Below are 14,551 nucleotides of genomic sequence, written 5' to 3'. Positions count from 1 at the left end.
GTTTCTGTTTCTTTAACTGTTTATGACCGATATTTATATTATATAATTTATAATAAGATAACCCTTATACTTTGTCTATGTCTTTTTTGTGATGAGTGATAATTATAATGTATAACTACACTAATTCACGTCGGTTCGAGAAAACCCCGCAATATTTAATGCAGAATTACTTTTCGATCTTGTGTTAAAGTCTCTTCTTAAGTGAAGGCATTGCTATATCAAATGCTTCACTGAGATCTAGTTGTAATAGAATTAGGCTATTTATATATTTATGGACGTTATTGGCCTGATGTTTTTTTTCTTTTGCCTCTTATTTTTTCCTAGGTTTCTCCATACTCAATACTTTGGAAACTCCATAGTTTTTTTTTTAATGAGATGAGGTGGAGAAAGATAAATTCAACTCAGGTTTTCCTTGTGCTTTATCTTCCACTAGTCTCCACTCATCAAAATTAAAGCTTAGGTCTTCCAACTCTTCTGATGCCCAGAGGAGCCCAGCTGGACACTTAAGCAAAATTCTTCCAGGAGTTGTGCTAAGGACATGTCCAACCATCTCCATTTTCATCCTTGTGTCATAACTACCATAAAAATGACTGAGACTAAACTCCTATGGAGCTAACTTGCAAACATCAATGCAACAGCGTTGTATTAAGAATAAACTTTATTGTGCAAAATATCAACAAATCATCAGGATAAACTTCACTCTCATGCTGTCATGTCTTTCATCGGTGAAGAATTGGCAATACTGTCCACAATGTGTTACCAATCTTAAGTATCCTAGAACCATCCATCACTCTTCCTTGTCATGCTCAGCGTCCGATGTCTTCTGTTCAACTGAGGGCGCTGCCGCAGGCCCTATGACCCCCGTGAAGAGGAGAGTTCCAGCGAAGACGAGAACGGTCCCCACCCAGTGGTAGAAGGTGAAGGGGTTCTGGAAGTAGATGATGGAGAAGACCAGAGACGCAAACTTCCTCAGTGTCAGAACCAGAGTCACAGTGAGGGAACTGCATTCGGATGTCAGGCGGAACACGGAGCTTACACATAAGAATCTGAATGTTCGTTAAGGAAAATAATGTTTTAAATAATTAGGATAAAATTGTAAATAAATACATAATGAAAGGACCACAGAAAAGCTATACTAAATCATACCAAGAGTTCCGGAGGTCAGCCTTTAGTTACGTCACTTAAGATGACAGCTTCTTAATCGTCTTCATTGCTGGTTGGAGGAAGATTTTATCTATAATATCTGAGTCCCAAGCTCCTTTTGAGAGGTTCATCGTATTACTTTGCTCAATCAGAAATACGATGAACTTCTCAAAAAGGAGCTTGGGACTTAGGTATTATAGTTAAAATCTTCCTCCAAACAGCGATTAAGAAGCTGTCAAATTGCAGTGACGCAACGCCTCTGACTTTCTGGAACTTTTGGTATGAATACAGCTTTTCTGTAACTCTTATCTCATTCATCACCTGCCCTGTAGAGGAAGATATTTGTTCTCCAAAATATAAAGAATTAACTTCCAACAAATAGTCATTTATATGGGCTCCTTTTGTTAGATGGAATTCTGTTTTAACAGAAAATATTTCAGTCACACACACGCACACATGCATATATATATATATATATATATATATATATATATATATATATTATATATATATATATATTAGATTGTTCAAGTACAAATATACATACGTTGTTACACATTGTACTGCATTCGTTTGACATCATAACAAATCAAGAATTGTAATGAGTTTTAGTTTTAACTCCCCTGATTCATTATAAATTTTCAGCCTCCTCATCATGTAATCGGATAAAAACACCGTAAATAAAATATTTTTATCCTTTTCTTTGTTTAATCTTAGATAAACTTTAATACCAGTAAGCCCACCAGATGGCAGCATGGAGTAAGCAGGTCTACCACCAATTGTTGCGTAAGCAAAGCTCCTCACTTTTCTAAGTAGCTTAAAAGAAAATTTTTCCATAGAACTGCAACCAGAATTCAAAACAAAATACTACAGCAAGGCGACTTTATTCTTGGCAGCCTTACAAGACAACTGACACTTGCTAGCTGCTAACAGATGGTGTGCCAAGTAGACTTCTAGGACAAAAGTATTGGCGCCAAGAGTCACCCGTAATTCCTTAGGGAACTGGCAGACACCTGGCCTACATTATCAAGCCAAGAGTTGGGTGTTCTCACATTCTTTATAACATGTATGTTTCTATGTTTGTTTTGTTTATGATAAAAATATAATATAAAGATTGTTGTGACATTTGTTTTATGATTCTGTCATTTACTGAAATTGCAATAAGGTCAGGTAAATTTACTGTTTATACTTCTGTTTGCGACCAGAATAAAATCTGTAGGCTACTGGCGGATACTTTTTGTAAAATCCCATTATTATTATTATTATTTATATATTTATTTATTATTATTATTATTTATTATTATAATTATTATTTATTTATTTTTTTTTTCTATCACAGTCCTCCAATCCGACTGGGTGGTTCTTATGGAGTGGGGTTCCGGGTTGCATCCTGCCTCCTTAGGAGTCCATCACTTTTCTCATTATGTGCGGTTTCTAGGAGCACACTCTTCTACATGAGTCCTGGAGCTACTCCAGCCTCTAGTTTTTCCAGATTCCTTTTCAGGGATCTTGGGATCGTGCCCTGGTGTTCCTATGATTATGGGTACAATTTCCACTGGCATATCCCATTACCTCATTTCTATTTTCAGGTCTTGATACTTATCCATTTTTTCCATTTCTTTCTCTCTTCAGTTTCATGATCCCCATCATTTCAACTTGCGTGGTGCACTGTTGGCATTAGTAAAGGACACTGGAAGATTATTTTGTTACATAGCTGCACCCAATCTTTAGCCTTTTACTTCACCTCCGTCTCCAATTCATTTCTTCAAACCTCTCTAATTACTGCTGCATATTGCAACTGTGGTTTTCAACCAGTTCCAGCTTTAGATCCTTGTTCTTCATCTCTATATCTTCTGGATTTCTGTATCTTGCTGTCCAACTGCTCAAAGTCCCACCTTTCACTGCCTCGAGCGCTGAATGACCTGAAAGTACCACCACAATGCTTGGCTTGACAACCTAAATTGCATGTGCCCTCTATATATTCTCTGGAAGCTTGAATTTCAAGTCAATAGCCCCTGTGGGGCTGTTCCATATGACTAGGGCCCATCTCCTGAATAATAATAAGAACAATAATAATTTCTATACTACATCCATCCACCTCCTGACCATCCCTACAAGATAGCGTTTCAAAGGATACTGAGTGACGACGTTGCCAGCGAGGAATACCCACAGTCTGGGTAGGACCGACAGGATGGGTATGTCGATGAAGAACATCAGGGGCTCCGAGTTCGTAAACCTGGAGGCGTGGTCAGCGATGCTTCCGGCCGTCAGGATGAAGCCAGGGAGAGACATCAGGTGCTGGAATAATAATAATAATAATAATTAGATTTCTCTGTCAATTACAGAAGAATGAAGTCAGGGGTATAACTATACTACCATATTCATACCGGCCGCATATTCCCAAACTGTAACCGAGTGGTATGCAACCTTCCCTCCAAAAAGCGTAACACCACATCTTAAAAACTAACTATAGAATCTTGTTGAAAATGATCTCATTATGTTTCTTACATCCAAATTACTAATGGAAACTGCTTCGAACTAACCTAACCTAACCTAGGAGGATGGCAAAAAACCGCAGCTGGTGCAATACTAGTATACATCTCGGGAATTTCCTGGCCAGTGGGTTACAGAGATTTTAGGCTGTCAAACACGGCGTTGGGGTGGGGGGAGTTGGGGGGGTGGTAGGCTGTTCTCTCCTAATGGCTGGGAGCAGATGCCAATCGACTAAAATGTCTGTACCCTGGCTTCATCCATCTTCTGCAAATGGCAGAGAGAACTGCCGAAACGTTCGGGAACAAATGAACTTTGAACAGCTGCTGTATGTTTTACCTAATGCTACGAAGAAACTCATTAGAGAAATGGAGAAACTAACCTCCGTAATATAATAATAATAATAATAATAATAATAATAATAATAATAATAATAATAATAATAATAACGTCATGGCTTGAGCTAAACTCTGAGGTTATATGCACAGTCTACTGAATGACAAAAAATATTTGTAAATAAGAGTAGAGATAAACACTAAACAGGATCTACGTAGGTAGAAAATATATTTCAAAATCAGATGATCAACTCATTTCATATATCAGTCTTAATGACCGGAATCATTCTTAGTAAGAGATATAAAGAGAGAAAATGATAGAACAGCCATGTAATACTTGTTTTACATAGCTAAGAAGAAAGTAATTATGTTGCATTTTAATTCTGGATGCGCTCCATGTTATATATAGGCAGTAATTGCCTGAAGAACGCATTCCAATTCAGTTTGGCTCTCTCTCTCTCTCTCTCTCTCTCTCTCTCTCTCTCTCTCTCTCTCTCTCTCGGGGATTCAGTGGTATGCGTTCGTTAGCCAATTCTACGTTAGATCCCATGACTTCATATGATCGTCGACCGGAATTTCTATCGATAAGTCTAAGCTCTCATGTACTACACACTTTAGCGAATTTGCTCATAATACACTAACGATATATCTGCATACTTGTATAACTGCAAGAATGAGCACAATCAGCCATTATGCTCACGAAAGAACCATGACTTATCGCCAATAAAGAGCTTCCTCACGATTCTGACATTTGGTTACGTCATATATCAGCTTAAAATCTCCATGAAAATGTCACGTCTCAAGTGGTTGAACTTATCAATGGGTTTCCTCTTCTTCTTCTTCTTCTGTGTAGGAAGTCAGGTCTGTGAGACTGCGTCTATTAAACTGACTTGTGGCTTTTAAATTTGTTTGTTTATTCCCAGACAGTTGCTTATGAAACTTGTTTTTTTTTTAACGATTAAAAGTTATTATTGATTTATGAAGAGGATTTTTCAAGGAAAAAAAAAAGGATCTATGATATCAAATTCTATCTATTGTGATGGTCTTTGTTATCTAATGGTGACGCTTGACAAAGTTAATCTATTTCCAAAGTGCCATTCTCTAATAGCAGTAGTAATCATGATTAGCGTCTGAAACGACTCCGTCATAAATCTCATGGAACAAACAACTCAAGGCCACGATTTTACAAATCATTGTTCGTTTAAGATGTTCGTTCATTTATTGCGTAATTCGCCTCTTTGCCTATTTTTACTTGGTTCTTGTTTCTCTCTTTCTTTCTTTTCATATAATGCGTTCTAAGACACAGATTCGCTTGTAACCAGAACTCGTAAAGGTAGAAAAAAGATAAAATAAATGGATATCAATTATTGCTTTTTCAAGGCCAAACGCGCGGAAATATCTCCTGTTCGTTTTGAATAGTCGGTTCAAGATGATCTGAGCATATTTTCATATTGCCTCATTCTCATCCCTTCGCATATAAGTGGTTCTCAACCAGGGGGGAAATCCCCCCAAAGGATGAATATCTGGGTTTCGGGCTGTTTTTTTTTTTTTTTTTTTTTTTTTTTTTTTTTTTTTTTTTTTTTTTTTTTTTTTTTTGTAGGGAGGGAGGGGGGGGGGGGGGGGGGAGGTGTTGACGGTTGGTATCACAGATTGACAGGCTCGAACTGGCTCCGGGACTGGGAATAAAGGGTTCATGTGCCAAAAAATGTTGAGAACCACTGAATGAACGAATAACGGCCGCTGGAATTTTAATAAAAACAAACGACAAACGAGTAACTAAATAAATTCACTAATACAAGGACGAACGAATCTCAGCGCATAGCTTAATTAGGTGTTATGCGTCTAGTCGTGTGAGAAAACAAATGAGGAATTGTGACGAAAATAAGTGCGATTTCTTGAAACAGAAAGGTAAAAAACAACGAGAAACACAATCCTTACAATATAGAAGAGGGCTTCTCTCGGATGCTTCCCGTATTTGGTGAAGAGCAGCTCTTGGAATATTCCCATTCTGGCCGACATGAAGAGCGCGAAGGTCAGAATTCCGATTCCCATCATCCATGTGACGAAGCTGGACACGCCTCCCTCGGCCACTTGTTCTTCGTCGTCCTGTGATCAGAATTTGAAAGCTCTTATTAGGATTCTTTATATTTGTACAGAATGTAGGGTCTGTTTTGTTCCTTTTTCATATTATTTCATATACGATTCAATAAACTTTTATTCAGGAAATTCAACTTCTGTCTATGCAAATAATGAAGCCAGTAAAATAACACACCTAGGCCTACCCCGATTAATATTCCACGATAAGTGATTCGTTTCAAAGGTTGATATTCATTTAGTAATATCATACAATATTTAGTAATATCATATATTACAGCCCAATTATATGAATTCTAGATCTTCTTCTTGTTCCTGCTAAAGAGATTATTAAAAAAAAGAAAAAAAAAAAGAATATGAGAACACAGAAACTGAACTCGGAATGCATATAGTACTACTGATGTAGGAAATCGAGAAAAACTTAATAAAAGCCTAGTTGAGAATATGCTATAATAAATTCTCTCGATCATCTAGTACATCTCTAACGTTATTCAGCTAAACTATAGACAACATATATATATCTAGGCCTTGACCACATTCTCTCTCTCTCTCTTTCCGCTAAAAGTCTCATACATTTTTCTATCATCTCTTCAATTACTGACATTTTCAACTCACTATAGGCGGCACATGTCCGGGAGTTGACCACATCTCTCTCTCACTTGCCCCCTCTCTCTCTCTCTCTCTCTCTCTCTCTCCGCTATACGATAGTTACCTCAATCTCTCAAACTAACAGATCACGCCTACAAGCTCTGCGGTGTTGTTGGCTATTTTGTCAAGTAACTGGACTACTAAGTCTAGCACAGATGGGATATCCTAAAATGAGGTAGTTCAACAGAGTACCTTTGTTACTTCGTCTTGTGACTCTTGAGTAAAAGTACTCAAGCAATTTGTGGTTTCGGGAACATTATCTATACACGGACGGTGTGTCCGTGTGTATGTGATTGCATGCTTGTATATTTCGGACTGAGGGCTTGCCTATACAGCTAGGTCTAATTTAGTAAACCAAATGACTGTAGAAGACATAACGGAGACTGTCTCACATATATTACAATTGGCTATAGAAGGCTATAACCACATAATTCTTAAACTGAATATATACAGACTATGATTATACAATAACTGCAATCAAAAGACAATGTTGAAACAATTGATCGGATGTGGTGGCAACCTATTCTACGAGTTGGCCTGCGCCATTTTGGACTAATCTGAAAAAACGGAGAATACATTATTTGTTTCTCTCTTACCAAGTTTTCCGCCGAGGCCAGCGTGCAGATGATGGTCCCTAACGTGATCATGAGAACCGAGGCGTACTTCGTCCTGGTGTATTTCCTGCCCAGGACTAACACGCCCATGATCAGGCTCGCAATGAGTCCTCCCTGAAAGCATTTAAAAAAATGATCAGGGTAACATTTACTGTACGTAGAAGCGTGTATTCATAACCTCGTGCACACGTGCACGAAACTTGGGTCTATCTATCTATCTACCTATCTTTTAATGAATGTTGGATGTTCCACAAGAGTTGGTCATGAATTCATATGCTAATTACATGATTAGTCAAAAGTTAATCACATGCTAAATACATAGACTGACATAAAGTTGGCAAACTTATTTCCATATATGTACACAAAACATATATTTATTTAAATTAAATAAGAACACGTACATATACGCAAATTAGGAATTTGTTTCCCCAACCTATACATATGCATACATAAAATGGTGCTTATGTTTATGTACATACAGCTGTAGTAGCTTAATTTTTCATAAGTTGCAATTTAATTACCAAATGAGACTACTGCTCAAATAGTTAACAAAATTTAAGCTAACAGACCTAGAATAGCCACTAAATTGGCGTTAATATAATTAAAAACGAACTTAATTTTTCAATCAAATTTTGACAAGTCAACAGACCTAGAATAATCATTAAATTAGATTTAATTCCTTTAAAAGCGAACAACTACATATGACAAACCGCCATCGGTCTAGGCGAGAGAGCACGTGACCCTCGTTACTTCTTGCAACTTACACTCCTGAAAATGATGTGCAGTGGCATGGATATCTTGAACCCGAAGGCCATGTTGTTGGTGACGTTGACGGTGAAGAACATGAAGACTAGGATGAGGTATTCCCTGAAGAGAGAGAGAAAGAGCGAGAGAGAGAGGGAGGTTAGCGTGAATAGAATAATAATGACATTGTTGTTGCTTGGATAGACGCATGCGCACCATGAACGTCAACTTTAGGCCGACATGACCATGAAATACAGATATTATCTTCCAATTTAGAAGCACTAATAGGGCAGTATGATGAGAACTTTCTTCTAATATAGGAGCACTAATAGGACAGTATGATAAGAACTTACTTCTAATATAGGAGCACTAATAGGACAAGGAGATAAAATAAACTTTCTTCCAATTTCGGGAGCGTTTATACAGTAGGACGATGAGATAGGAGCACTAATGGACAGAGAAATAAGTCTCTGTTCCCATTTTACGTCACTTACTTGATTGGAATGACATTTTTAGTCTGGCCGAAGTTCGTGACGCTTACGAAGCCTTCCACTGCGATGAAGAGGAACTGGAAAAACGTGATGATGTTCCCGCAAGCCGGTTCATCTCTGCCGATGGAAAAAAAAAACGGTAAATGAATTAACAAGATAACATCATAAACAACTCATTACATATACAGGAATGCCCTTCACTTCTCCCCCTTCGTCACAAACACGAATATATACCTTTAATTTCCCATGTTTTTCTGAGTCCGATGTTTTTCATTGCTATCTAATGTGCGGGATATGATCATTATTCCGAGGACAGCACGATATTCATTGCTTGCATTATACTCATCATAGTTTCATTATATTCTTCATTACCGGAAAGCTCGTTTGCTTGCTGAATGCTTCTTAACAGGTACTACATAGGAATTCAGTTCATAGAATCCAGTTCCGAGATAATACGATAAATATTAATACTGATTTCAAATAGCTTTTCATATGAGAGATGCTTATCCCCGTTTTCTATACGCACTTCTAAGGACGCTCCTCAGGGGCGTCTAATAAATTTTAACTTACTGATAAAAAAAACTTGGGCTTCTTGTCATTTTATTTGGATACTTACTTGACCAACAGTTCGAGGAACACGACGTTGCTACAGCAACCGATGAAAACGAAAAGGATGGCGCTGACAGCCCCCATCTTTCAGTCGCTCTTCTTCCCTACAGTCTGTCGAGGAAAGATGGTCAAAAATCAATTATCCTCAACGTTCTAATTTTTTTGCTTTTTAGAAGGCTGCTAAAGTGGTTTCTTTTTGCATGATACATTAATTACAGGGTATCTGAAAAGTATCCTTATTATTATTATTATTATTATTATTATATATTATTATTATTATTATTATTAGTAATATTATTATTATTATTATTATTATTATTATTATTATTATGAGAATACTTATAAAAGTATATATACGTTCTTACTGACTACATATTCGGGAAAGCTTTCGTTCCAATGATTTCCAAAAGTGGTGATCGAGAAGCACAGGTGTTGTAGCCTACTAATACCACATTATATCCACCAGTGGATTCGTGTGCACGCTCGTACGCACACACAAACACTAGCAGTTAATATATATGATATGCATTACATTCGGTACATTGATACAGTACATAAAACGAAAGATCTCGCGAATTTGCCTACGTTACTTTATGTACATACAAAGCAAAAACACTTATTTTTCAGTATGCACGTTTACATACATATCATAAACACGTAGGAGCAGAGAGAGAGAGAGAGAGAGAGAGAGAGAGAGAGAAGAGAATGTTCCTTTAAAAATCTAGCTTACTAACTCCTTATACGCCTACTGGGGTGGGGGTCCCAAATTATATGAATTTGGTAGGGTTCCTCTTTTTCCAGGTATAGTCACAACTGTATATCAACACCAACACACACAGCACACACACACACAACACACACACACACACATATATATATATATATAAATATATATATATATATATATATATAATATATATGTGTGTGTGTGTGTGTGTGTGTGTGTGTGTGTGTGTGTGTATGTGTGTGTGTGTCGCAGGATGCAAAAATACAATCAATATAGTAGATATACTAGAATATATATATATATATATATATATATATACTTATGGTAAACATAAACCAATGCTCCTGCAGTACTATTGACAGCCTGACAAGTTGCTAGGTAAATAATACGCTCACACGCACACTCACACACACACACACACACACACCGAAAACTGCTCCACACCCGACAAAAATAACTCACCTGTTATCACGAGCCGATTCAATTACAAAAAGTGCGAGTGCCGAAGCATAAAGTAACTCGGCATTTGTCCTGACCTAAGTATAAGTATTCCCACAAGCGCTGGCACACTCGGCTGATTTATCAGAAATTCATCACCTTTAGCACTATGTACCCACTGCACCTTATTTAAATAGTTACTCCAGTCAATGACGAAACGAATAAGAGTGTACTTGGCATTTAAGGCGCTACGCAGTGCGCGTAACGGGGGGTAACGTCGACTTCGGAATGACTGCAATAGCGCAGATCGACAGGCAGCGCCTGGCTGGCATACTGAAACGCCGTCAGCTGGCAATCTCTGAGCAAAGATTTTCGACGGTAGATAGCACTCCACGTGTTGTCTTTGGCGCCCATTTTAATGGAGATGAGTTGATCTTGCCCGCGATGCTAAGATGACTATCTGAACTCTTTGCTTCGTGCTAAAATAAAGTAACTTAACGTAAAAGTTTGACTCTACGAGCAGGGATGCGTTCGTAGCACATTGCCGACGGTAGATAGCGCTCCGCTTACTTTTGGCGACATGTTTAAAAGAGGCAAGTTGATACTATATTCACTGACATCACGTTTTTAAACTGTGTCAGCTCCATGATAAACCAGCTTAATTTGTATTAATTATGGAAATCACATGGATATCAAGTTACTCTTAACAATACATGGAAGATTCCACCTTGGTCTAATGATCGATACAGCAACTCGATCGATCTGCCGAACCGTTGGAGTGCCGTAAAGCCTTTACGAGTGGCCTTCGATCCGCTCTAGTGAAAAAGATAAGACTAAAATGAAGTGATAAGAAGATGAAATTGTCTGTACAAACATAAAGAGTGCTTAGATAAGTGTTTGGACAGTTTATCTCTGCAATGCGTCTAGATTAAACACTAGAATAACGAGAATTGTACTGAGATATAGGCCTACAAAGTCTTACGTTGATTTTTTTTTATGATTTGGACACTTTTCATTTATTGTTTGCAATCTTTTTCATAAACTGATTTTGCTCTCTCTCTCTCTCTCTCTCTCTCTCTCTCTCTCTCTCTCTCTCTCTCTCTCTCTCTCTCTCGTAATGTTAAAGACTGCATCTAAGTCAAGTAACGCACGTAACTAATGATCTGAATATTGATGATTAATTGTATAACGGCAAAAAAATAATCTTATATATTATTCATACTACACTAACCACCATGTACGTACATGGAGCCATTGCTAGTACTACAACTATTGCTATTTCAAGCATAAGCTTTTATTCCCTTAAACCTGTTCTCGGGTATAAAAAGAACCTTGGAGTTATCTCCTGGTTTCCGCTTTTTCCTGATACCTATAATCTCCCATCTTTCCAGGGGTGGATATAGCAGGGCGGGGGGCATGGGCGGTTCCCTATATTCTTCATGGTGTATTCTCGCCTTATTCCCGTTTCATTTAAGCATCAAATTGGTCAATACGTAGGCTGAATGCATGCATGTTTGCGTGCGTATGAGAGAGAGAGAGAGAGAGAGAGAGAGAGAGAGAGAGAGAGAGAGTCTTAGGTAACATTAAACTGAAAAGCCAAATGTTTTGCCAAAAGTATCCGATGGTGTTCTGTTAAAAGTGGTTGTTACGTAACGTTTCCTGAAGTAAATCAAGACTGCATCGACATTTTTCTTCTTCTTCTTCTTCTTCGTTCTTAGTCTAGGAAAGAAGTACTTTCTTCGCTTTCATACAACATACAAACCGCGACATAAAAGTGAAATTTAAATGATAAAATAAATGTATTTCAAACGGTCTACGATGCTTTGAAATGACAAAGAAGGGTTTATTTTTTCTTGAGGAATCTCCTGAGCGAAGATTCCTCGGAGATGCTGATGACCTGGTTTCAGCAGCGAACTTCTCACGCGTTAGGGAAACTAAAAAGGAATTTACTCCAGAGTAATTAAAGGAAATACAATGATTCACTCCGTTATTCTTCAAGTGAGGAACAAACGGAACAAATAAACTTATGGGCACATGAAACATGCAAATATCTTTTAAGTAAAGTCACGTCAGTTTTATTCACGTTGTAACACCGTCAACACCTTACCTTATAGTGAGCTGGGTTACGTTGGTTCTGTCAGCAAAATAGTTATTTAAAAGGATCTTTCTCAGCCTTGCTCCATAATATTCGTCGCTAACACACTGTAAATAACACAATGTATCCTTGATAATTCATATAAAAGCTAAATTTAACTGATACATATACAAACAGGCGCGCAAACAACACTGTATTATAGTATAAACAGTCTGCAAGAAGATGAACACATCTCCAGACATATGCGTCGGAGATGTGAGAGAGCCAGACCCCAACCAAGTCTTGGCTCAAGGGCTCCCAGACGTACGATTCACGCAAACTTTTAACCTCGAGTCCCGATATATCGCCGTTACGTAACGCACTTTGAGATCGAACGCGTTTTATATGTTTCTTGGAATGTTTCTCCGACAATTTTCTTGAATGCTTACGGAATTATGTAGGAAAAGTAGCATGCAGTGAGTCTATGTCACGTTTCACCTTATCATTATGACTTGCAGAAGACCACCTGCCCATACATCTCTAGGGATGTTTTCAAGGTTGATAGGGAATAACAATGTTTCTCTCTCTCTCTCTCTCTCTCACTAACCATTAGTATATAACCGTTTAAGCATAGGCCTAATCGTTGACAGCCTTTTCGAATGTTACTATTCAATGAAATGTCTAGCAATAACCATTCGAAGGATAGTCTGTATATCATGTTAATATTGATCTTCTTTAATAATAATAATAATAATAATAATAATAATAATAATAATAATAATAATAATAATAAACCACTCGTCAGGTGGGTTGCAATTCTGCGTGGTCACAGCGCGGATCACCTCTCGAATATAGACGTGACGGGGGAGAATAACTTGTTTATCGATTATTTTTTTCTTTGCATCTTCCTCGCCAAAGGCTTGTCTTACGCAAATATTGTCATTGTTGCGGTTATCATCACCATTGTGATTAAAGCAAATGCAGAATCGAAAAGCTTAGTTCAAGAGGGATAGAGGCATGATTCGAAGTTAAACTAGGGACGAAATAGAGAACGGGGAGGAAAAACTACGTCGTACTAAGGTTCACAAACGTTTTGTATTACTGCAACATCTTTTCCCGCATAATTTGAAAGCCTTGCAATAATAACTTTTCATTTCCTTTGCCTCTTCATTCAACATACTGGAGTTGATACGGAATTTGTCATTATCAAATGCTTTGTCAAAACATGAAACATTACGAAGGAGAGGGTTTGTGATCATGAGTTTATTCCTTATCGGAGGTTAGCTGTCAAATTAGTATGATTATACATACGTATGGATACATGTGGTATGCATGCTAGGGAACTGAAGCGTTATACAGTTTTCTCTACAAGAATTCTTGGTATTGAAAAAAATCTATAAGATTTTTCGCAAGTTATGTTAACATCATATAACTACTTTTTATATATTTTCATCAATTTGCAAGGCAGAATTTTTTTATCATTTAATCTCCGTGAATAATTGAAATGGTATTATCATACAATCTTTCTACTCATTTGTGAATAATGCATTTATCATTATAACAACCAGCCAAGAAAATAACTATCGTTAGTTGATGTGCCCATTTTTTTTAGCAGAGATAATTGTTAACTTTATATAGTTAAATAAAAATAAAATTCACACATATACTTTAAGGCTCAGGTTACCAGAAATCAAGTTACCTTTCCTAAATGAAAACAAGTAAAAAATGCGTATAATCAAGGTCACTGAAAATAGATCTATCTTTCGCGGCCCATGAAACTTCAACCACGGCCAAGTGGTGGCCTTTCCTATATCGTTGCCAGAAGCACGATAATGGCTAACTTCAACCTTAAATAAAATAATAACTGGTGGGGCCAGAGGGTTGCAATTTGGTATGTTTGATGATTGGAGGGTGGATGATCAACATACCAATTTGCAGCCCTCTAGCCTCATTATTTTTTTTTTTAATAAACACGCTCAAATACCTGTTCATTAAGTGAAGGGCTAAACGAAAAACCGGGCATGGAAATCAACTGCTGCCCAGTGGCTGATAAATACCCTTGCTTCGTTATCTTATCAGAGGAGATTACTAACAATCTGTTAATCGGATTTTTGTTATTATTATTTTTTTTTATATAGGAGGAA

The 14,551-nt window shown here is 37.4% G+C and overlaps 1 protein-coding gene across 2 annotated transcripts; it reads right to left on the bottom strand.

Annotated features, from left to right (window-relative positions):
• Positions 1-640: 640 nt before the first annotated feature.
• Positions 641-12,704, bottom strand: LOC135219983 (UDP-xylose and UDP-N-acetylglucosamine transporter-like). 2 transcript variants are annotated; one of them, XM_064257250.1, is made up of 8 exons: positions 12,441-12,704; positions 9,176-9,279; positions 8,563-8,676; positions 8,089-8,191; positions 7,307-7,438; positions 5,907-6,074; positions 3,281-3,441; positions 641-1,046 (listed from the first exon to the last, which is right to left on the bottom strand). In XM_064257250.1, the coding sequence occupies exons 2-8, from the start codon at positions 9,250-9,252 to the stop codon at positions 788-790; spliced, it is 1,014 nt and encodes a 337-aa protein (XP_064113320.1). In that variant the 5' UTR covers positions 9,253-9,279; positions 12,441-12,704; the 3' UTR covers positions 641-787. The 2 variants fall into 2 exon arrangements, with proteins under 2 accessions (XP_064113320.1, XP_064113322.1); XM_064257252.1 differs by lacking the exon at positions 12,441-12,704 and adding an exon at positions 10,358-10,635.
• Positions 12,705-14,551: the final 1,847 nt, after the last annotated feature.

Source organism: Macrobrachium nipponense, chromosome 1 (assembly GCF_015104395.2).
Source record: "Macrobrachium nipponense isolate FS-2020 chromosome 1, ASM1510439v2, whole genome shotgun sequence".
NCBI classification, from domain to species: Eukaryota; Metazoa; Arthropoda; class Malacostraca; order Decapoda; family Palaemonidae; genus Macrobrachium; species Macrobrachium nipponense.
This window is presented reverse-complemented; position numbering and strand designations above follow the sequence as displayed.

Bases quoted from the DNA above. Each gene is read 5' to 3' on its own strand.
- LOC135219983 (XM_064257250.1), bottom strand. From the start codon at position 9,252: ATGGGGGCTGTCAGCGCCATCCTTTTCGTTTTCATCGGTTGCTGTAGC. The intron at 8,677-9,175 runs GTAAGTATCCAA...TTCCATCGGCAG, and splicing joins TTCCTCGAACTGTTGGTCAA to AGATGAACCGGCTTGCGGGA. The intron at 7,439-8,088 runs GTAAGTTGCAAG...AAATGCTTTCAG, and splicing joins TGCACATCATTTTCAGGAGT to GGAGGACTCATTGCGAGCCT.